At 29.7% G+C, this 23667-nt stretch overlaps 2 protein-coding genes across 2 annotated transcripts in view; one reads left to right on the forward strand and one right to left on the reverse strand.

The window, feature by feature from the left end:
- Positions 1–15322, reverse strand: part of LOC119604918 (formin-J) — a 147114-nt gene extending 131792 nt beyond the window's left edge. Inside the window, exon 1 of the mRNA XM_037957827.1 lies at positions 14842–15322. The gene's annotated coding sequence lies outside the window, so the exon portion shown is untranslated. The remainder of the gene's footprint in view (positions 1–14841) is intronic.
- LOC119604922 lies at positions 7673–9430 on the forward strand. The gene has a single exon (XM_037957832.1). The coding sequence runs from the start codon at positions 7673–7675 to the stop codon at positions 9428–9430; it is 1758 nt and encodes a 585-aa protein (XP_037813760.1).
- Positions 15323–23667: the final 8345 nt, after the last annotated feature.

The raw sequence follows: 23667 nt of genomic DNA on the forward strand, positions 1-23667 counted from the left end.
ACTATAGACTAGACTATAGACTAGACTATAGACTAGACTATAGACTAGGACTATAGACTAGACTATAGACTAGACTATAGACTAGACTAGACTATAGACTAGACTATAGACTAGACTATAGACTAGACTATAGACTAGACTATAGACTAGACTATAGACTAGACTATAGACTAGACTATAGACTAGACTATAGACTAGACTATAGACTAGAGTATAGACTAGACTATAGACTAGACTATAGACTAGACTAGACTAGACAAGACTAGACTATAGACTAGACTAGACTAGACTAGACTAGACTAGACTAGAACTATAGACTAGACTATAGACTAGACTATAGACTAGACTAGACTATAGACTAGACTATAGACTAGACTAGACTATAGACTAGACTATAGACTAGACTAGACTAGACTAGACTATAGACTAGACTATAGACTAGACTATAGGCTAGACTATAGACTAGACTATAGACTAGACTATAGACTAGACTATAGACTAGACTATAGACTAGACTATAGACTAGACTATAGACTAGACTATAGACTAGACTATAGACTAGACTATAGACTAGACTATAGACTAGACTATAGACTAGGCTATAGACTAGACTATAGACTAGACTATAGACTAGACTATAGACTAGACTATAGACTAGACTATAGACTAGACTATAGACTAGAATATAGACTAGACTATAGACTAGACTATAGACTAGACTATAGACTAGACTATAGACTAGACTATAGACTAGACTAGACTATAGACTAGACTATAGACTAGACTATAGACTAGACTATAGACTACACTATGGACTAGACTATACAATAGACTAGACTATAGACTAGACTATAGACTACACTATGGACTAGACTATACAATAGACTAGACTATAGACTATACAATAGACTATGCTATATGGTGGCGATCTATAAAACATACTTAATAATTGTACAAATCAGTCTATACTCTTCTAAAACTTAACACTGCCTTTATGTACCCAATATTTGTACAAAAGTACCTTTATTTCCATCCCTATGCATTTTATAAGCAAATATATGTAATCGTCATATGTGAAACCTCTAAAGGTGAGTTTGTGTGTTTATGACTCTATAAAAAAAGTTACCCAAAGTCAAATGCCAAATATGGGTTGGTTCAGTTTAGCTCTCTCAGGTTGTTGTTTATATCAGTTGTATCGCTACGTTTGTTATTATTATTTATGTTGTATGTCATGCCAAAATATACTATTAAAAAAGTAACAACAGCAACAACAACAATATGAAAATAAAAAACTTTCTGCAACTGTCAATAATTTCATTATTGCCTTCGCTGTTGTTTTGTTTTATATTTTTCACAAAAGGAAATACATGTTTTTTTCAGAAATTGAATGAAATGGAAAAAAGTTTTCAAAAAAAAAAAAAAAAAAAAATATAAACTTTTAAATACAACCAACACACTGATATATTAAAACACAGGTTCAGTGTTTATTGACACGTAGGGTAATTGTGAATTTTGTTAAAAATTGGTTTCATACATCTGTTCATTTATTTATTAATATAAGATGTAGAGATAATAACCCATTGGAATCATTAATTTAAATTTAATTAGTTTAAAAGTGTGAAAGATTAACAAAATTTAAAATATATGGTGTTCATATGTCAATCCATAAATGTCTTTATTTGGTCAAAAGTAAGGAAACACCAAATTATATTCATAATCATTTATTAAGTCACTTTTATTTAATAATTATAAACTATGATTAATTGAATAATTTTATTACAAAAACATTTAATCTCACGCCAAAAACTACTGCTTAAGATACTTATCACTTAACCCACGTCTTTTTTTCATAAAATATTTATTATATAGAAAAATCCTTAAGTGATTTCTTATTTTTATTTTAAACTATTGTTATAGTTTAATAATTTTTATATTTTTGGCTATCAATATAATAAAATATTATTTGCAAACGATTATTGCTGAAAAAATAAAAAAATCGATTTTATGTGGTTTCAATTCATTTGCACTTTTTGCTAAATATGGTTCGATTTAAACTAAAGAAATTGTGTTAATTGTATCTGAAAACATCCCACCATAAAGTTATGAGTGAAAATAACATATCTACAAATTAAAAAAAATAATACTTAAACGTAGTTGTTATAAATGGACTTTTGGTGTAGTTTAAATTTTTTCATTTCTTTTTTAAGCAATACAGGGTATTTAACTTTATTGTTTGTTTCTTTCACCAATTTCTTTTTATTTATTAAATATATCAAAATCTAAATTAAAACTAAACTATTTTCCTGGCCATAGACTACAATATAATCCAGACTATAGACAATATACATACATACATACTAATATTTAGGCCTATACTATAGACTAGTCTATAGTATAGATTGAAGTACACTTTGTACTGCCTACATAACTACAGTTCAAACTATATATTCGAATGTAGACGATAGTACAGACTGCATTCTAGTCCAATCCAAACTACAGAATATAAAATAGTCCAGATTATATCCTTTACGATAGTCCACACTATAGACAAGATTACTGTCCAGGCTATAAGCGAGACAGTAGTTCAGATCAAATACCAGATAATAGACTAGAATGTAAACTATAGTACAGACTAAATTCTATATTATAGACCAGACATAAAGCATAGTCCAGATGACAGAGAAGGATATAGTTCTAGTTCGGTTCTAGTTCAGTTCTAGTTCGGTTCTAGTTCAGTTCTAGTTCAGTTCTAGTTCAGTTAGTCAGTTCTAGTTCAGTTCTAGTTCAGTTCTAGTTCAGTTCTAGTTCAGTTCTAGTTCAGTTCTAGTTCAGTTCTAGTTCAGTTCTAGTTCAGTTCTAGTTCAGTTCTAATTCAGTTCTAGTTCAGTTCTAGTTCAGTTCCAGTTCAGTTCTAGTTCTAGTTCAGTTCTAGTTCAGTTCTAGTTCAGTTCTAGTTCAGTTCTAGTTCAGTTCTAGTTCAGTTCTAGTTCAGTTCTAGTTCAGTTCTAGTTCAGTTCTATTCAGTTCTAGTTCAGTTCTAGTTCAGTTCTAGTTCAGTTCTAGTTCAGTTCTAGTTCAGTTCTAGTTCAGTTCTAGTTCAGTTCTAGTTCAGTTCTAGTTCAGTTCTAGTTCAAGTTCTAGTTCAGTTCTAGTTCAGTTCTAGTTCAGTTCTAGTTCAGTTCTAGTTCAGTTCTAGTTCAGTTCTAGTTCAGTTCTAGTTCAGTTCTAGTTCAGTTCTAGTTCAGTTCTAGTTCAGTTCTAGTTCAGTTCTAGTTCAGTTCTAGTTCAGTTCTAGTTCAGTTTCTAGTTCAGTTCTAGTTCAGTTCTAGTTCGTTCTAGTTCAAGTTCTAGTTCAGTTCTAGTTCAGTTTCTAGTTCAGTCTAGTTCAGTTCTAGTCCTAGTTCAGTTCTAGTTCAGTTCTAGTTCAGTTCTAGTTCAGTTTTTCTAGTTCAGTTTCTAGTTCAGTTCTAGTTCTAGTTCAGTTCTAGTTCAGTTCTAGTTCAGTTCTAGTTCAGTTCTAGTTCAGTTCTAGTTCAGTTCTAGTTCAGTTCTAGTTCAGTTCTAGTTCAGTTCTAGTTCAGTTCTAGTTCAGTTCTAGTTCAGTTCTAGTTCAGTTCTAGTTCAGTTCTAGTTCAGTTCTAGTTCAGTTCTAGTTCAGTTCTAGTTCAGTTCTAGTTCAGTTCTAGTTCAGTTCTAGTTCAGTTCTAGTTCAGTTCTAGTTCAGTTCTAGTTCAGTTCTAGTTCAGTTCTAGTTCAGTTCTAGTTCAGTTCTAGTTCAGTTCTAGTTCAGTTCTAGTTCAGTTCTAGTTCAGTTCTAGTTCAGTTCTAGTTCAGTTCTAGTTCAGTTCTAGTTCAGTTCTAGTTCAGTTCTAGTTCAGTTCTAGTTCAGTTCTAGTTCAGTTCTAGTTCAGTTCTAGTTCAGTTCTAGTTCAGTTCTAGTTCAGTTCTAGTTCAGTTCTAGTTCAGTTCTAGTTCAGTTCTAGTTCAGTTCTAGTTCAGTTCTAGTTCAGTTCTAGTTCTAGTTCAGTTCTAGTTCAGTTCTAGTTCAGTTCTAGTTCAGTTCTAGTTCAGTTCTAGTTCAGTTCTAGTTCAGTTCTAGTTCAGTTCTAGTTCAGTTCAGTTCTAGTTCAGTTCTAGTTCAGTTCTAGTTCAGTTCTAGTTCAGTTCTAGTTCAGTTCTAGTTCAGTTCTAGTTTAGTTCTAGTTCAGTTCTAGTTTAGTTCTAGTTCAGTTCTAGTTCAGTTATGGTTCAGTTCTAGTTCAGTTCTAGTTCAGTTCTAGTTCAGTTCTAGTTCAGTTCTAGTTTCAGTTCTAGTTCAGTTCTAGTTCAGTTCTAGTTCAGTTCTAGTTCAGTTCTAGTTCAGTTCTAGTTCAGTTCTAGTTCAGTTCTAGTTCAGTTCTAGTTCAGTTCTAGTTCAGTTCTAGTTCAGTTCTAGTTCAGTTTCTAGTTCAGTTCTAGTTCAGTTCTAGTTCAGTTCTAGTTCAGTTCTAGTTCAGTTCTAGTTCAGTTCTAGTTCAGTTTCTAGTTCAGTTCTAGTTCAGTTCTAGTTCAGTTCTAGTTCAGTTCTAGTTCAGTTCTAGTTCAGTTCTAGTTCAGTTCTAGTTCAGTTCTAGTTCAGTTCTAGTTCAGTTCTAGTCAGTCTAGTTCAGTTCTAGTTCAGTTCTAGTTCAGTTCTAGTTCAGTTCTAGTTCAGTTCTAGTTCAGTCCTAGATCAGATCTAGTTCATTTCCAAATCAGTATAATCTGGCTGTAGTCTACTAGTCACGTCTATAGTCTAGACCTAAATATAGAATAGCCTAAAGACTAGACTATAGTACAGATTATATACTATAATACAGATTATAAATTATTCAATGTTGGACTACACTATAATCCACATCTTATATTTTATTAAAAACTTTAAATCTTAAACTTATTCCATTTCCCTGAAAACATTCAATCGAAAAGCTTACGAAAGCACACAGTAAACCACAGATCCATATTAGAAATGCATATTCATAATATTTAATAGTTAAAGATTTTTTCCCTTCATCGTTTAGAAATATTTTCAAATTACCACTCAAAACCCCATGCCAGTTGGTATCCCTCAAATGTTTCTTTAAAATGCCATTCTCTTGTATATAATATAAATAGCGATTAAATTGATCGATTACCGGCGATCGATGGGGCAATGTTATACAATAATGTTTATATTTTAAAACCTGAACTAGTTTTTTAGCTTTAGGTTTTTGCATAAATCTCTGCTGAAATAGATAAAAATCAATTAAATCTTCTTGGCCTGTGTACATATACGACATGTCGAGAGATTGACGTTTATGCCTGAAATCGGTATTATTGCCAGTGAATACACGCTGTTTTAAGAATTTTGGTACATCCAACTGCTCGAGTAAATCTTTTTCGGCTGTATGTTGATAAATTAATAAATTGGTGTATCTGATATCCTCCAGTTGCTGTAATTCGGGTTCAAAAACTTTAGAGGTAATCATACTGGAAAGGTTGCTGTTATAAAAGTTGGTGAGAAATAGGCCCGTAAAGAGAAATAGTAGTGCCAAAAAGAAATTGCGAATTGAACGGTCGGACTTTAAAGCTACCGACAGAAAGAGAATTATTTTAATGGTTTCCAGAAAAGCTGTTGAAACATGAGGTTCCTTAAGCAGTATTATATTCAATAAAATCATTAGTAACAGGAACAAGAACAGACACAGTGCTATAGCAAACCATAAGTTCGTATTAAAAGGTTTGAATAGATATAATTTGGGGGAAATTTCTTGAGCTGTAGGCACCACTAATAAAATCTTGGTTACAATCAAAACTCTACTAGAAGCAAAATCAAAATTTACAGGCACATCTGCTGGTATAAAACTGAATTCGATTGTCTGCAGAAATTTTTTAATATTTGCGAAAGTAACATTGGCGTTCCATATGTCATAAAATTGAAGTTTGATACTTGCATTATGTTGTTTAAGAAATATTTCGATCCATTTATAAAAATAACCCACACGCATTAATTGTCCCTGAGTATTGTTGTAGCTAAAGCAGACGGGCGGAAGTTGTATAAAGGGAACAATCATTTCATAACCATAAAAATTATCCAAATGAGTTTTATCCTGGAATTTGGAAATGTTGTTTAGTTGCACTACTTTAATCTCCGGATAAGGGTGGTAGGTATATATTTTATTATCACACCATAATAAAACCGATATAAAACCATACATCCAGCATTTTTGAAATATGTGATAAAAATTGCGTTCGGCACCATAATAAACCAATAAAATATCCTTAAAGTGTTTAGTCCACACTATCTGATCCAGCGCCTTTAAAGTATTATTCATATTCTCCTCAGTTAACCAGGCCACTGTTAAACACTGGTCCCCAAAATTGTTATATAAAGCGGTAACATTATACAGCCGATCAGTAAGAATGATTTTGGGTATATCTTCGGTTTGAGAAGCTTTTAAAAATTGTTGATAGTTTTTTGTATTATTTATTTTTCTATCATAGTTTATTAATAGGTTTAAATTTAAACTACCCTCACGATTGATTTGTTTAATAATGTCTGCAACATCGTTATATTTATCGTCTCTAGCCATACTAAATGACAATATTAAGTTCCAAATGATTGTTAATTTTTTTAAACTTTTCAACTGCATTGTTCTTTTTCAACTAACTATAGAAGGGATTTCAACTAAATGTCGTGAATGAACTTAAGTTAAATACATACAAAACTAATGTTTCGTTTAAATATTTATGATACATATGTTTTTAAATATTAAATGCATGTAAACGAAAAACATTGTTATATAATCTGCTACTAAACAAGACATTTAGATACAATTTATATCTCAAATTGTAGTTTAAAACAAAAAAAAAAAAAAAATAAATTTAAATAATTTTTATAAAGCTAATTTTAAAGCAATAATTTAATATAAAAGCTTTTTATTGTTCCATTGTACCACCAATGATGTGAACTGTAATTAAAAGATCCAGTTTTTATATCAAATTTAAAATAAATTCTTAAAAATTAACAAAAATGTAGAACTAGAAATGAAGTCGAAGTTGAGCTGAACTAGAACTGAACTAGAACTGAACTAGAAATGAACTAGAACTGAAATAGAACTGAAATAGAACTGAAATAGAACTGAACTATAACTGAACTATAACTGAAATAGAACTGAACTAGAACTGAACTGAACTAGAACTGAACTGAACTAGAACTGAACTAGAACTGAACTAGAACTGAACTAGAACTGAACTAGAACTGAACTAGAACTGAACTAGAACTGAGCTAGAACTGAACTAGAACTGAACTAGAACTGAACTAGAACTGAACTAGAACTGAACTAGAACTGAACTAGAACTGAACTAGAACTGAACTAGAACTGAACTAGAACTGAACTAGAACTGAACTTACACTACTCAATTTTTTTTCGATTTATTGTAAATAACCACTTTTGTTAGAGCATTTATTAAAAATTTTCCAAATTATAACATGTTCAAGCTTCCTAAGGAACTAGTCAGGACATTAGTTAAAAGTAACTACTCTGTTGAATAACGAATGTATATATTTGTATATTTCCATATTTATAATATTCTCCTAGAAATGGTGTAGCGTTCATTAAGTAAGTAATAACATAAGAGTTTCGTAAACAGTCCCACTAGTCTATCATTAACAATGCAACTAACAACATTAATAACTTTATTAATCATTGCGATTATTTTAACAACCAACATTGCAAGTAATGTTCCAGATATAATCCAGCAAATCAATCGTAAAAGTCAATTAAATTTAAATATATTAATAAACTTTGAAAGAACCACTAATAATACGGAAAAATATGAACAATTTGTGAAGACCTCTCAATTAGACGAAATACCCAAGATCATTATTACGGAGAAAAATTACAAAGTAACAGCTTTAAATAAAAATTTTGGGGACCAAATGTTAACAGTGGCTTGGATAACTGACAAAAATTGGTCTAACACCCTAAAGACTGTGGATCAATTGTTGTGGCAGCTGCATTATAAAGATATCTTCTTGATATATCAAGGACTATTATCTACATTCTATAATATATTCCAAAACTGCTGGAACTATGGTTTTATTTCGGTGTTATTGTATCACAATAATCAGCTATATAGCTATCATCCTTATCCGCGCATCAAGGTAGTAACACTAAACGATGTTCAACAATTTTATGATAAAACTCATTTGCAAAATTTCTTCGGTTATGAAATGGTGGTACCGGTAGTAGAATTTCCCCCCGTCTGCTTCAGTTATACCAATACTAAGGGAGAGTTAAAGCGTGTGGGCTATCTTTACAACTGGATAGAAATATTTCTCAGACATCATAATGCCTCCATTAAACATTATTCATTGAACATATGGCAGCCTAATATCAGTTTTGCTTATGCTCAGAAAATTCTATATGAAATTAATTTCAGTTTTGTGCCAATGGTGGTGCATAGAACTAAAAATTATTCCTCAAGTGTTGTTTTGACGGTAACCAAGACTGCATTGATAGTGCCCAGTAATGTGGAAATTTCTAGCAATTTGTATATCTTCAAAACGTTTAGTAAACTTTTATGGCTGATTATTCTCATATGTGTAGCTCTATTTCTAACTCTAATGATTTCAGTGAATATCATTTTCCACCAAAAACTTAATTTTTGCGAGGCTTTTTTGAATACCATCAGTATAATACTCTTTCTCTCGATAACTTTAAGGCGAGGCCATAACCTATTTAACTTCTATTTATATTTGATATTTCTTGTCTACGGTTTGTTCTTTAGTAATCTCTTTGACAGCAGTCTCTTCAGCTTAATTACCTCTAAAGTTTATGAACCGGAATTACACCAACTAGAGGATCTCAACCGCAATAAATTGCTGATTTGGAAACATTCAGCCGATACTGAAGATTTCCTAAATATGAGAATACCCGAATTCGTAAAGCAGCGTTTACACACTGGCAATAACACCGTGCTAAGGATTAAACGTGAAGAACTTGATCCCTCCTATATTTATACAGGCCAAGAGTATTTAGTCGATTATATCTTATCGCAACAGCGTTTTATGAAGCGACCTAAAATGAAAAGACTAGATCAGCCCATATCATATAAACCACTCTTCGTCACTGTCAGCCACCGTTCGCCGGTAATCGATCAATTTAATCGTTATTTATTTTATATAAGAGAGAATGGCATTATGTTGAAAATTTTTCGTGATACAGAGTGGCATGGCATTTATAGTGGCAGTTTGAGAATACGTTTCGATGATGAAGTTTTGCGGGCTATGACAATTGAATATTTTGAATACGCATTTCTAATATGGATTTGTGGTTTGTTGTGTGCTTTTATGTGGTTTTTAATTGAGTATTTTCATCGCAATATTTTGAACTTAATGTTAAATATTGTTAATAAAATTGTAAAGTGATTCAAATGGATGGGTGTCTGAACTTTTTTTTTCGGGGGAAAAGGGGAATTCTGTTCTGGTGCAGTTCTAGTTCAGTTCTAGATCAGTTCTAGTTCAGTTCTAGTTCAGTTCTAGTTCAGTTCTAGTTCAGTTCTAGTTCAGTTCTAGTTCAGTTCTAGTTCAGTTCTTGTTCAGTTCTAGTTCAGTTCTAGTTCAGTTCTAGTTCAGTTCTAGTTCAGTTCTAGTTCAGTTCTAGTTCAGTTCTAGTTCAGTTCTAGTTCAGTTCTAGTTTCAGTTCTAGTTCAGTTCTAGTTCAGTTCTAGTTCAGTTCTAGTTCAGTTTCTAGTTCAGTTCTAGTTCAGTTCTAGTTCAGTTCTAGTTCAGTTCTAGTTCAGTTCTAGTTCAGTTCTAGTTCAGTTCTAGTTCAGTTCTAGTTCAGTTCTAGTTCAGTTTCTAGTTCAGTTCTAGTTCAGTTCTAGTTCAGTTCTAGTTCAGTTCTAGTTCAGTTCTAGTTCAGTTCTAGTTCAGTTCTAGTTCAGTTCTAGTTCAGTTCTAGTTCAGTTCTAGTTCAGTTCTAGTTCAGTTCTAGTTCAGTTCTAGTTCAGTTCTAGTTCAGTTCTAGTTCAGTTCTAGTTCAGTTCTAGTTCAGTTCTAGTTCAGTTCTAGTTCAGTTCTAGTTCAGTTCTAGTTCCGTTTCTAGTTCAGTTCATAGTTAGTTCTAGTTCAGTTCTAGTTCAGTTCTAGTTCAGTTCTAGTTCAGTTCTAGTTCAGTTCTAGTTAGTTCTAGTCAGTTCTAGTTCAGTTCTAGTTCAGTTCTAGTTCAGTTCTAGTTCAGTTCTAGTTCAGTTCTAGTTCAGTTCTAGTTCAGTTCTAGTTCAGTTTCTAGTTCAGTTCTAGTTCAGTTTCTAGTTCAGTTCTAGTTCAGTTCTAGTTCAGTTCTAGTTCAGTTCTAGTTCAGTTCTAGTTTCAGTTTCTAGTCAGTTCTAAGTTCAGTTTCTAGTTCAGGTCTAGTTCAGTTTAGTTCAGTTCTAGTTCAGTTCTAGTTCAGTTCTAGTTCAGTTCTAGTTCAGTTCTAGTTCAGTTCTAGTTCATGTGCTAGTTCAGGTCTAAGTTCAGTTCGTAGTTCAGTTCTAGTTCAGTTCTAGTTCAGTTCTAGTTCAGTTCTAGTTCAGTTCTAGTTCAGTCTAGTTCCGTTCTAGTTCAGTTCTAGTTCAGTTCTAGTTCAGTTCTAGTTCAGTTCTAGTTCAGTTCTAGTTCAGTTCTAGTTCAGTTCTAGTTCAGTTCTAGTTCAGTTCTAGTTCAGTTCTAGTTCAGTTCTAGTTCAGTTTCTAGTTCAGTTCTAGTTCAGTTCTAGTTCAGTTCTAGTTCAGTTCTAGTTCAGTTCTAGTTCAGTTCTAGTTCAGTTCTAGTTCAGTTCTAGTTCAGTTCTAGTTCAGTTCTAGTTCAGTTCTAGTTCAGTTCTAGTTCAGTTCTAGTTCAGTTCTAGTTCAGTTCTAGTTCAGTTCTAGTTCAGTTCTAGTTCAGTTCTAGTTCAGTTCTAGTTCAGTTCTAGTTCAGTTCTAGTTCAGTTTCTAGTTCTAGTTCTAGTTCAGTTCTAGTTCAGTTCTAGTTCAGTTCTAGTTCAGTTCTAGTTCAGTTCTAGTTCAGTTCTAGTTCAGTTCTGGTTCAGTTCTAGTTCAGTTCTTAGTTCAGTTCTAGTTCAGTTCTAGTTCAGTTCTAGTTCAGTTCTAGTTCAGTTCTAGTTCAGTTCTAGGTTCTAAGTTCTAGTTCAGTTCTGGTTCAGTATCACAGCAATATTTGATCTTCGTTGAACTAGAGCTATGTGCGAATATTTTAGGTAAACTTTCTATATTTAAATTCCTGGTAAATCATGTGCCAAAAAGTTGGTAATTTTTGTAGAGATCACACTAAACTGTAACAAGTTTTAAAAAACATAAATATTTATTTTCTTATAATGGCGCCAGTGTAAAATTAATTTTTACAAGCAAATATAATGTGTAGTTTGTTTTAAAAATTTGCAACATCAACAAATATCGTGATAAATTTTTAATATTTAATAAAGTAAACTGTTGTTTTATTAAATAATTTATAAGTAAATGAAATGTTTTTTAAATGTTTAAAACAAAATTAAAAGTTTTACTATTTCGAATACAATTAAAATAATAACAAATTTTGTTTAAAAACAATTAAAAATTGGTCTTTCGAATATTGAACATTTGATAAAACTGTAATATTCTTCTTTATTCTGATTCAATAAAAATCATAAAATTATAATTTTCTTTATAAAATTATAAATCTTATAAAAGTTAATTTAGAAATTTTGTTTATAAAGTTTTGTCATCAAAATCATTTATTACTGTTTTAAAATTTTATAAACACCTCCTGTTTAAAAATAGTACTTTTTATTAACATTTTATAAAACAATAAAAATATGTTTATTATTATTTAAAAACGCAATAAAATGTAATGTGACATACATATGACTTGTTAATATAAGAAGTTAAGATTTTATAGATTATTTTGAGAAATTTATCTTATAACAAGACAATAAACGAAAATTTATAAAAAATTTTTTATGACTAAAGGTCATTCGCCCTCAAATAGGCGCCAATACCTGTCATTTTGTTGACATTAAATAATCGCCTTATAAAATTTAAAAATTTTAAATGTTTTTGTTTTAGAATTAAAAGAATATTAAATATTAGAATTATTTTAAAAACTTAAAATTTTTTGTAGCAATTTTTATTAAATATTTAACATAAACTGCTGGTAAAAGTAATGACAGTGCTGTAGTATTTTTAGCCGTTTAATTAAATACATTATTTAATACTTAAATAGAAAATAAACTTTGAATTGTAGATAAGAATATTGTCTTAGAAAGAAACTCGCACAATTATATCTAAAGGTAAAATAGATTAAACACATTTTTAACATTAACGTGACCAGATGCTCAAAACATACTCTACATAAAATAGACATGTTTGAAAATTTTCAATAAAAAGGGAAAATTGTCTTTATATTTAAAATGTTCTATAACATTTTATTTTATTTATTTATTTTTTTTTGATTTTCTATAAAAATTAGTATATTATATATATATATATATATATATATATATATATATATATATATATATATATATATATATATATCTATATATATATATATATATATATATCTATATATATATATATATATATATATATATATCTATATATATTCTCCAAAAATTTTTAATTAAAAAAAAAAAAATTTTCGAAAATTTTCTTAAAAAGAACTGAACATTTTTTTCTAAAAGAAAATTTTTATTAAGGTAGAAATTGTTTATTTAAAATAATTTTTTTAAATTCTTTGTTAAAAAGAAATGTTCGAACATTTTCTATAAAAGGATTTTTTTCTAAAATCTCCCACAAAAAAAAAAAAAAAAAAACATATGTCTAGAGCAGGACTAAAACTGAACCAGAATAGAAACTGAACTAGAACTGAACCAGATAGAACTAGAACTGAACTAGAACTGAACTAGAACTGAACTAGAACTGAACTAGAACTGAACTAGAACTGAACTAGAACTGAACTAGAACTGAACTAGAACTGAACTAGAACTGAACTAGAACTGAACTAGAACTGAACTAGAACTGAACTAGAACTGAACTAGAACTGAACTAGAATGAACTAGAACTGAACTAGAACTGAACTAGAACTGAACTAGAACTGAACTAGAACTGAACTAGAACTGAACTAGAACTGAACTAGAACTGAACTAGAACTGAACTAGAACTAGAACTAGAACTGACTAGAACTGAACTAGAACTGAACTAGAACTGAACTAGAACTGAACTAGAACTGAACTAGACTTAACTATTGAACTAGAACTGAACTAGAACTGAACTAGAACTGAACTAGAACTGAACTAGAACTGAACTAGAACTGAACTAGAACTGAACTAGAACTGAACTAGAACTGAACTAGAACTGAACTAGAACTGAACTAGAACTGAACTAGAACTGAACTAGAACTGAACTAGAACTGAACTAGAACTGAACTAGAACTGAACTACTAAACTGAACTAGAACTGAACTAGAACTGAACTAGAAACTGAACTAGAACTGAACTAGAACTGAACTAGAACTGAACTAGAACTGAACTAGAACTGAACTAGAACTGAACTAGAACTGAACTAGAACTGAACTAGAACTGAACTAGAACTGAACTAGAACTGAACTAGAACTGAACTAGAACTGAACTAGAACTGAACTAGAACTGAACTAGAACTGAAATAGAACTGAACTAGAACTGAACTAGAACTGAACTAGAACTGAACTAGAACTGAACTAGAACTGAACTAGAACTGAACTAGAACTGAACTAGAACTGAACTAGAACTGAACTAGAACTGAACTAGAACTGAACTAAACTGAACTAGAACTGAACTAGAACTGAACTAGAACTGAACTAGAACGAACTAGAACTGAACTAGAACTGAACTAGAACTGAACTAGAACTGAACTAGAAACTGAACTAGAACTGAACTAGAACTGAACTAGAACTGAACTAGAACTGAACTAGAACTGAACTAGAACTGAACTAGAACTGAACTAGAACTGAACTAGAACTGAACTAGAACTGAACTAGAACTGAACTAGAACTGAACTAGAACTGAACTAGAACTGAACTAGAACTGAACTAGAACTGAACTAGAACTGAACTAGAACTGAACTAGAACTGAACTAGAACTGAACTAGAACTGAACTAGAACTGAACTAGAACTGAACTAGAACTGAACTAGAACTGAACTAGAACTGAACTAGAAACTGAACTAGAACTGAACTAGAACTGAACTAGAACTGAACTAGAACTGAACTAGAACTGAACTAGAACTGAACTAGAACTGAACTAGAACTGAACTAGAACTGAACTAGAACTGAACTAGAACTAGAACTGAACTAGAACTGAACTAGAACTGAACTAGAACTGAACTAGAACTGAACTAGAACTGAACTAGAACTGAACTAGAACTGAACTAGAACTGAACTAGAACTGAACTAGAACTGAACTAGAACAGAACTAGAACAAGAACTAGAACTGAATTAGAACTGAAATTTATTTTAAGTCGATAACTTTTCAAAATTTAAATTTTGTAAAATGTGTGTTTAACATACAAAACTTTTGAAAATATTCGAAAAGCAAAGAATTTTTGGAGAATAATAAAATTTATATTTTTCCCAAAATTGAAACGAAAATTTTCGAAAAATTACAAATTTATCAAACAATTTCCATAAATCGAAAATTTATAAAAATTTTGTTATAAAATTTCTTTTCAAAACATTCCAACCAACATTTTTCTTTGAGTATATTGAGTTTGTCTGCCATGCCATGCAGCATGTAGCAAAAACAAAAATTGAAAACTAAAAATCAAGGCGTTTGTAAACTTACCACGTTATTTGCGTGCGTTGTTGTTGCTCATGCGATCATTTGAAAAGTTGCCAAAATAAAGCGCATTAGAACAGGTGGTGGGCTTGTTGATTGTATTTTACTACTTTGTGACAAAACAGCAAAAAGACGCCAGTCAAACTTCTTAAGAAATTAGAGAAAACCAGAATTTAAGTTTTTTTTTTTCTGAAATTTGTTTTGGTTTCTTAAGAAAATTGTAACAAAATTTGCATTAAACTTTTTTTTTGCATAAACTGAAGGCTAAAACACAAGCCAATAACTTTATAAACAAATTTGTTCGATTTTTAGAAATTTTCACAATTAAAAAGAATTAGTTTGCAATTAATTACACAACACACTTTTTTATTTAAAATCTAGTGATTTTTTTTTAAATTTCTTGCACATTTATCAACACATTTATTTCAATAATTTATAACATCAATCAATTGCAAAAATTATTTCTTAATATTTTCAAATATTTTTTTTTATTAATTTTTAAACTTCGCTTTAGTTTTTATTTAATTTTTACTTAAAATTATTTTTTTTCTATTTTTCAAATAATTCGTTGTTGTTTTAATTTTTATTAGTTTATTCGTTTAAGTTTTAGAAGTTTTAATAGTTTTATATATTTTTTCTAATTAATATTTTAATTTATTTTTAAATTATAACCGCCAAACGCGCTTGCGCACTTTTCGTTTTACCCGCTACATGAAACAAAACGTTTTAAACCAAAAGACCGCTCGTGAGTAACTGATTCCGAAAAAAGTGTAATATTATGCTGTTTGTTTAGTTAGTACTGCGCTGCTTATTTGTATCTGTTAGATAGAAGACGTCGACGCAGTCGCTGCCATTGTAAACTGAAAAGTATCCAATAAATACTATATTCTTCGTTAAACTTAAAAATTCTTCTCGCGTTTAAAAGTTCTCTGTTAGTTTGTTTTGTTTGTGTTTTCTTTTGTTCCGGCATAGAGAGAGTGCTGAATCTCTGTGTTCATCAGTGTTTCAATTTCAATTGATTTCATTTGTGTTCTGTGCGTTCATGTGTGGGGAGCTCAGCTTAACTTTATCTAAGATTTTTTAGTTTTACCACTGTCAGTCAAGATTTTCATGAAATATTTAACTGCAGAATGTGTGTGTGTTTTGTCTGATTGTTGCTGCTCATTTTGTTCTTTGTATATAATAATACAACCTGCATTAGTTTTACTATTTTTTCCCTAGAGTTGTTTCATGTCGGGTGTTTTTTTAATTCCACAATTGAGTGTTAAATATCTTCATTACCCAGAAAATAGACACTCAATATTCAAGACTGATTCGGATTATACATACTCCAAACTATAGTCCAGTCAATAGCTAAACTACATAAGTCCAGTTCGGAAAGTTGAACTATAGTGCTAAATCCAGACTATAGTCCAACTATAGTCCAGATTTAAATAAAATTATATTGTAGGCTACAGTCCAAAAATTTTTAAGACTCAAAATATAGTCCAGACTATAGTCCAAAGTATAGTTCAGACTATAGTCGTACTGTATTCCAGTGTATTGTCCAACTATAATCCAGACTATAGTCCAAGCCATTGTGAAGCTATAATTCAGACTATAGTTAAACTATAGTACAGATTATAGACGAAGTATAGTTTAGATTATAGTCTAAGTATAATCCAGACTATAATCCAATAATAGTCCTGCCTATAGCACAACATAAGTCCAGAAAATTTTATATATAAACTTCTTTATAAAAGAAGATTTTTTTCAAAAATTCTCTTTAAAAAAACATTTTTTCGAAAATTTTCTATAAAAGAAGAAAATTTTTGAAAATTTTCAATAAAAGAAGAAAATTTTCTATAAAAGAAGAAAATTTTTGAAAATTTTCTATAAAAAATAAAATTTTCTATAAAAAAAGAAAATTTTCTATAAAAGAAGAAATCTCTACAAGAGACATTTTTCGAAAATTTTCCAAAAATTCTCTATAAGAGAAAATTTTCAAAAATTCTCTATAAGAGAAAAGTTTCAAAAATTCTCTATAAGAGAAATTTTCCGAAAATTTTCTATAAGAGAAATTTTCCGAAAATTTTCTATAAGAGAAATTTTCTGAAAATTGTCTATACGAGAAAGTTTAAAAAATTCTTTATAAGAGAAATTTTCCAAAAATTATTTATAAGAGAAATTTTCCAAAAATCTTCTATAAGAGAATTTTTCTGAAAATTCGAGAAAGTTTAAGGAAATTCTCTATAAGAGAAATTTTCTGAAAACATTCTATAAGAGAAATTTTCTGAAAATATTCTATAAGAGAAATTTTCTAAAAATATTTTATAAGAGAAATTTTCTCAAATATTCTATAAGAGAAATTTTCTGAAAATATTCTATAAGAGAAATTTTCTGAAAATATTCTATAAGAGAAATTTTCTGATAATATTCTATAAGAGAAATTTTCTGAAAATATTCTATAAGAGAAATTTTCTGAAAATATTCTATAAGAGAAATTTTCTGAAAATATTCTATAAGAGAAATTTTCTGAAAATATTCTATAAGAGAAATTTTCCGAAAATTTTATGTAAGAGAAATTTTCCAAAAATTTTCTATAAGAGAAATTTTCTAAAAATTTTCTATAAGAGAAATTCTCTGAAAATTTTCTATGAGAGAAATTCTCTGAAAATTTTCTATGAGAGAAATTCTCTTTTCGAAAATTTTCTATAAGAGAAACTTTTCTATAGTAAGAGAAAATTTCCGAAAAATTTCTATAGAAAAAAGAAAATTTCTGAAAATTTTCTATAGAAATTTTCTATAAGAGAAATTTTCCGAACATTTTCTATAAGAGAAATTTTCTGAAAATTTTCTATAAGAGAAATTTTCCGAAAATTTTCTAATAATAATAATAAATATAAAAATTCTCTATAAGAGAAATTTTCCGAAAATTTTCTGTAAGAGAAATTTTCTAAAAATTTTCTATAAGAGAAATTCTATGAAAATTTTCTTTAAGAGAAATTCTCTGAAAATTTTCTATAAGAGAAATTCTCTGAAAATTTTCTATAAAAGATATTCTCTGAAAATTTTCTATAAAAGAAACTTTCCGAAAATTTTCTATAAGAGAAATTTTCCAAAAATTTTCTATAAAAAAGAAAACATTTTTGGAAACTTTTCTATAGTAAGAGAAATTTTCCGAAAATTTTCTATAGAAAAAAGAAAATTTCTGAAAATTTTCTATAGAAAAAAGAAAATTTCTGAAATTTTTCTTTAAAAAAGATAAAATTTCGAAAAAAAAAAATTATAGAAAAGAGAAAATTTCCAAAAAATTTTCCGAAAATATTCTATAGAAAATATAAAATTTTCCGATAATAATCTTTTCTATTAAAAGAGAACTTTTCGAAATGGTTTCATAAGAGAAAATTTCCAAAATTTTTCTATAAGAGGAGAAATTCTTAGAAAATTTTCTATGGAAAAGAAAAATTTTCTATATAAAAAAGAAAATTTTGTATAGAAAAAATAAATTTTTCAAAAATTTTCTAATGAAAGAAAAAAATTTCCGAAAATTTTCTATAGAAAAGGTAACATTTCCGAAAATGTTCTACAGAAAACTGAGATTTTTTGCAAATTTTCTATTGAGAAGAGGGGTTTTTCGATAATTTTCTACAGAAAATATAAGTTTTCCGACAATTTTCCATAAAAAATATAAATTTTCCATAAATTTTCTATAGTAAAAAGAGAATTTTTAGAAAAATTACTAATTTTTCAAAAATTTTCTGTAAAAAGAGATTTTTCCAAAAAGGTTCTATTAGAAGAATTATTTTTAATAAGGTTTCTATAAGAAGGGAAAGTTCCAATATCTTTCTATAAGAAGAAATTTTCGAAAAATCTGGAAAGAATGTATTCTTTAAATGTAGTTCAGATATACATAGTTCCGAGCTATAGTAGACCATAACATAGGCAGTAGTCTAGACTACAGTCGAGATCCCAAACTATAAACCTGCTTAAATAGCTATCCGATTTTCCTTCCTATATCCCCGCTAAATGGCAACTCTGCTTTCTATCTAGTTAAAATATTAAAATTAAAATATCTTTAAAAGTTTAAATAAAAATCGTTAATAATATTAATGAAATGTATCTAAACTTAAACATTGTATAGAAAAACCACTAACGCCGAAACATGTTTGTCAAATCATGTGGGAGTATTTATTGATTTATCTTCAAATTGTTTCTTCGTTCATTGTTTGAAGTGTTTCGATTTCATTGTCGGACATGAGAGGTTTTACTGAGCATGAATGAATTGATCTTAAAGTAGAGTTTTATGAATGAAAAAAAATATTTCGTTTACTTCACGCTCAATAAATCGATCAATTGGAGCGAGTTTATGATTTTTTTTTTTAATTTGTTGACCTTGGTTGACTGTCAATTGAAAATATAATCTATTGTTGTTTGTATCGGAAATGAAGATTATCGATTGGATTTTTTTTGGAAAATAAAAGATTATGCATTATGTTTATTAGAAATTAATAATTTTTTGGGTTATTAGAATGAGGGGGTTTAATTTGGAATATGGGTTTATAAAATATTTTGTTGGTATTTTAACAATGAAAACTCTTTTTCACATTAAATAAATAATTACAGTTCTTATATTTTTAATTTCTAAAATAAGTCTTGGAAAAAAATTTAATAAAATTATTATTTTTTCTTTTCTTTGTAGGACTAATAAACTAAGGTAAGTGTTTTGAAAAGTTTTTTTATTTATAACTAAATATTAAATTCATCACTTTAAAATGATCCCTTCAATATTTTAAAGAATTTCACTCGATAATTAAAAAAATTATAATATTCTGACTAATTAATTAATTACTTATAAGTAAAAGTAACAGTAAAATTTTTAAATTTTTAATTGACCAAAAATAGGCATCATCTTTGGATTATAAATTCTAAAAAAATTTGAATAATTTTTTAATACAAATTTAATTTTTGTTTGTTTTGAAAACCCTTTGATTTCAATTTAAAAATGGAGATTTTTTAAGCTTAAAATTGAGGGAATATGAGTCAAAATTGGTCTGGCGACACTATACACAATAAATGTTGAATGTGGAACGCATTCCATGGACAATAGTAGTTTCTAACAGCATCGCACTTAGCTAATACACACACCCAAATTAATAGAATATTGACTAATAGATGGCGCCACTAAAATATAGAGTATAGACTACACTACATACCAGACTATAGACTAGCTTATAAACAAGATTATAAAATCGACTATAGACCAGACTATAGACTATAGTGTAGACTAGACTATAGACTATAGTGTAGACTAGACTATAGACTATAGTGTAGACTAGACTATAGACAAGACTATAGACAAGACTATAGACTAGACTATAGACTAGACTACAGACTACAGACTATAGACTAGACTAGACTATAGACTAGACTACAGACTACAGACTATAGACTAGACTAGACTATAGACTAGACTAGACTAGACTAGACTATAGACTAGACTAGACTAGACTATAAACTAGACTAGACTAGACTAGACTAGACTATAGACTAGACTAGACTAGACTATAGACTAGACTAGACTAGACTATAGACTAGACTAGACTAGACTATAGACTAGACTATAGACTAGACTATAGACTAGACTATAGACTAGACTATAGACTAGACTATAGACTAGACTATAGACTAGACTATAGACTAGACTATAGACTAGACTATAGACTAGACTATAGACTAGACTATAGACTAGACTATAGACTAGACTATAGACTAGACTATAGACTAGACTATAGACTAGACTATAGACTAGACTATAGACTAGACTATAGACTAGACTATAGACTAGACTATAGACTAGACTATAGACTAGACTATAGACTAGACTATAGACTATAGACTAGACTATAGACTAGACTATAGACTAGACTATAGACTAGACTATAGACTAGACTATAGACTAGACTATAGACTAGACTATAGACTAGACTATAGACTAGACTATAGACTAGACTATAGCTAGACTATAGACTAGACTATAGACTAGACTATAGACTAGACTATAGACTAGACTATAGACTAGACTATAGACTAGACTATAGACTAGACTATAGACTAGACTATAGACTAGACTATAGACTAGACTATAGACTAGACTATAGACTAGACTATAGACTAGACTATAGACTAGACTATAGACTAGACTATAGACTAGACTATAGACTAGACTATAGACTAGACTATAGACTAGACTATAGACTAGACTATAGACTAGACTATAGACTAGACTATAGACTAGACTATAGACTAGACTATAGACTAGACTATAGACTAGACTATAGACTAGACTATAGACTAGACTATAGACTAGACTATAGACTAGACTATAGACTAGACTATAGACTAGACTATAGACTAGACTATAGACTAGACTATAGACTAGACTATAGACTAGACTATAGACTAGACTATAGACTAGACTATAGACTAGACTATAGACTAGACTATAGACTAGACTATAGACTAGACTAGACTAGACTATAGACTAGACTATAGACTAGACTATAGACTAGACTATAGACTAGACTATACTAGACTATAGATAGACTATAGACTAGACTATAGACTAGACTATAGACTAGACTATAGACTAGTCTATAGACTAGACTATAGACTAGACTATAGACTAGTCTATAGACTAGACTATAGACTAGACTATAGACTAGACTATAGACTAGACTATAGACTAGACTATAGACTAGACTATAGACTAGACTATAGACTAGACTATAGACTAGACTATAGACTAGACTATAGACTAGACTATAGACTAGACTATAGACTAGACTATAGACTAGACTATAGACTAGACTATAGACTAGACTATAGACTAGACTATAGACTAGACTATGACTAGACTATAGACTAGACTATAGACTAGACTATAGACTAGACTATAGATAGACTAGACTAGACGATAGACTAGACTCTAGACTAGATAGACTAGACTATAGACTAGACTATAGACTAGACTATAGACTAGACTATAGACTAGACTATAGACTAGACTATAGACTAGACTATAGACTAGACTATAGACTAGACTATAGACTAGACTATAGACTAGACTATAGACTAGACTATAGACTTGAATAGACTAGTAGACTACAGACTAGATTATAGAATATACTATGGACCCAGCGAAAGTCCTGACTCAGCATACTCTAATGTTGCAATGGTGAAGGGAGCGTTAATCTGGAATTGTTGGTTTCGGGTATTCGAAATTAATGTAAAAAAGGAACAATAATATTAAATGAAAAAAGCAAAGTGTCTTTCACCTTTAAGACAATTTCTTGTTAAACAAATTTCTTTAAATTAAAAACAAATTGGACCAAACAAAAATATATTTAAGGACATAAAAAATAAAAAAAAACAAGTAATAAGCGAATATGGTGTCAGTTGGCTGGAGGCGTTGTACTTTTAGTAGCACCACATCTCTCCACTTAATGACAAACGAAAAAGCAACAGAAGCAAGGAACAAGTAAGAAATCTATAATAAACAAAAACAACAACAACGACGACTATGATAACAAGAAAAAATGGAATAAAACGTGTTTAACACACCAAAATATACATAAAGGTACTTCAGAGGAAAACGTACCAAATAATACGAAAAAAACAACATAAACTAAAAAACGAACTTAAGAAGAAAAATATGAACAAGAATTGAAAAAACCACAGAAAGCATTTCCTTTCGGTTACCCGATGATGGCGACATCTTGTAAGGCTCTTAGATTGCACAGCAATGGAACAGTGAGTGGGAATGAAACGAAAGTACCACAACAACAGCAACGACAACAATAATATTAATAATAACTAGCAATATCTGTATGTGTAGTGTAGTAGATCCAACTTTACCTTAGTCTTTTTTAGGTACGAGGGTGGTTTGTGAAGTTTTTTTTTGGCAGGATATTTAGAGTGTAAATAACCTTTGAATATTGGTTGATGGTTCCAAGGGTGTTGTATAATTCCCCTAGAATTTAAACAGTGGGATTTGCAAATCAGCACATACTAAAAAGCTGCATTCGATCGATGCCCTTGATGTTAATAGAACTAGATTTAACTCGGATTTCCGAAGCTAAGAATATAAATTTTAAACAGATATTAAACGATCTAATTTTCCTAGAAGTATTGTTGTAATAACTTCTTCAGATGCACAAGTAGACCAACATATACCAAACGAAAATCATTCTGAGAAAAAAGCCTACAACTCTAATATTTTTCACCGTCATGATGTTCATGATGATTGTGACACTCCCACTTAAACGGTGCAAAAATAAATCTCATAAACATAACAAGAATAACATCAACAAAGACATGGTTGCCACTTAAAGTGTTTAGGATTTTTTTTTTTCTATTTTAAAAAAGGAAAATTTATGATATAATTAAGTTTTAATGAAAAAAGACTACCAAACATAAATAAATTATTCAAATACACACGCATATCGCATAAAAAACTAATGTAAATGCTTGTGAATTTAGATCAAACGCAAAATGAAACATAAAGACTTTTATCTTAAAGGGTTGAGATGAGCAAGACCGGGACAAGGCTATACGTACATAGATATAAGAACTCATAATTAGATTGTTATCCTAAAAAGCATCCCAATCGACTAAGGAAAAATATTTGTGATCGCATCAATTGTCACCTAACCTTTTAACTTACTCTCAAGATTCTTTGCAGAAGTAGTATGTAGACTATAGACTAGACTATGGACTAGACTATAGACTAGACTATGGACTAGACTATGGACTAGACTATAGACTAGACTATAGACTAGACTATAGACTAGA

This window comes from Lucilia sericata, unplaced genomic scaffold (assembly GCF_015586225.1).
Source record: "Lucilia sericata isolate MDLA Ls3-8-SP2 unplaced genomic scaffold, ASM1558622v1 Contig000443F_arrow, whole genome shotgun sequence".
Taxonomy (NCBI): Eukaryota; Metazoa; Arthropoda; class Insecta; order Diptera; family Calliphoridae; genus Lucilia; species Lucilia sericata.

Excerpts from the sequence above, each read along its gene's own strand:
- LOC119604922 (XM_037957832.1), top strand. The coding sequence starts at position 7,673 with ATGCAACTAACAACATTAATAACTTTATTAATCATTGCGATTATTTTA.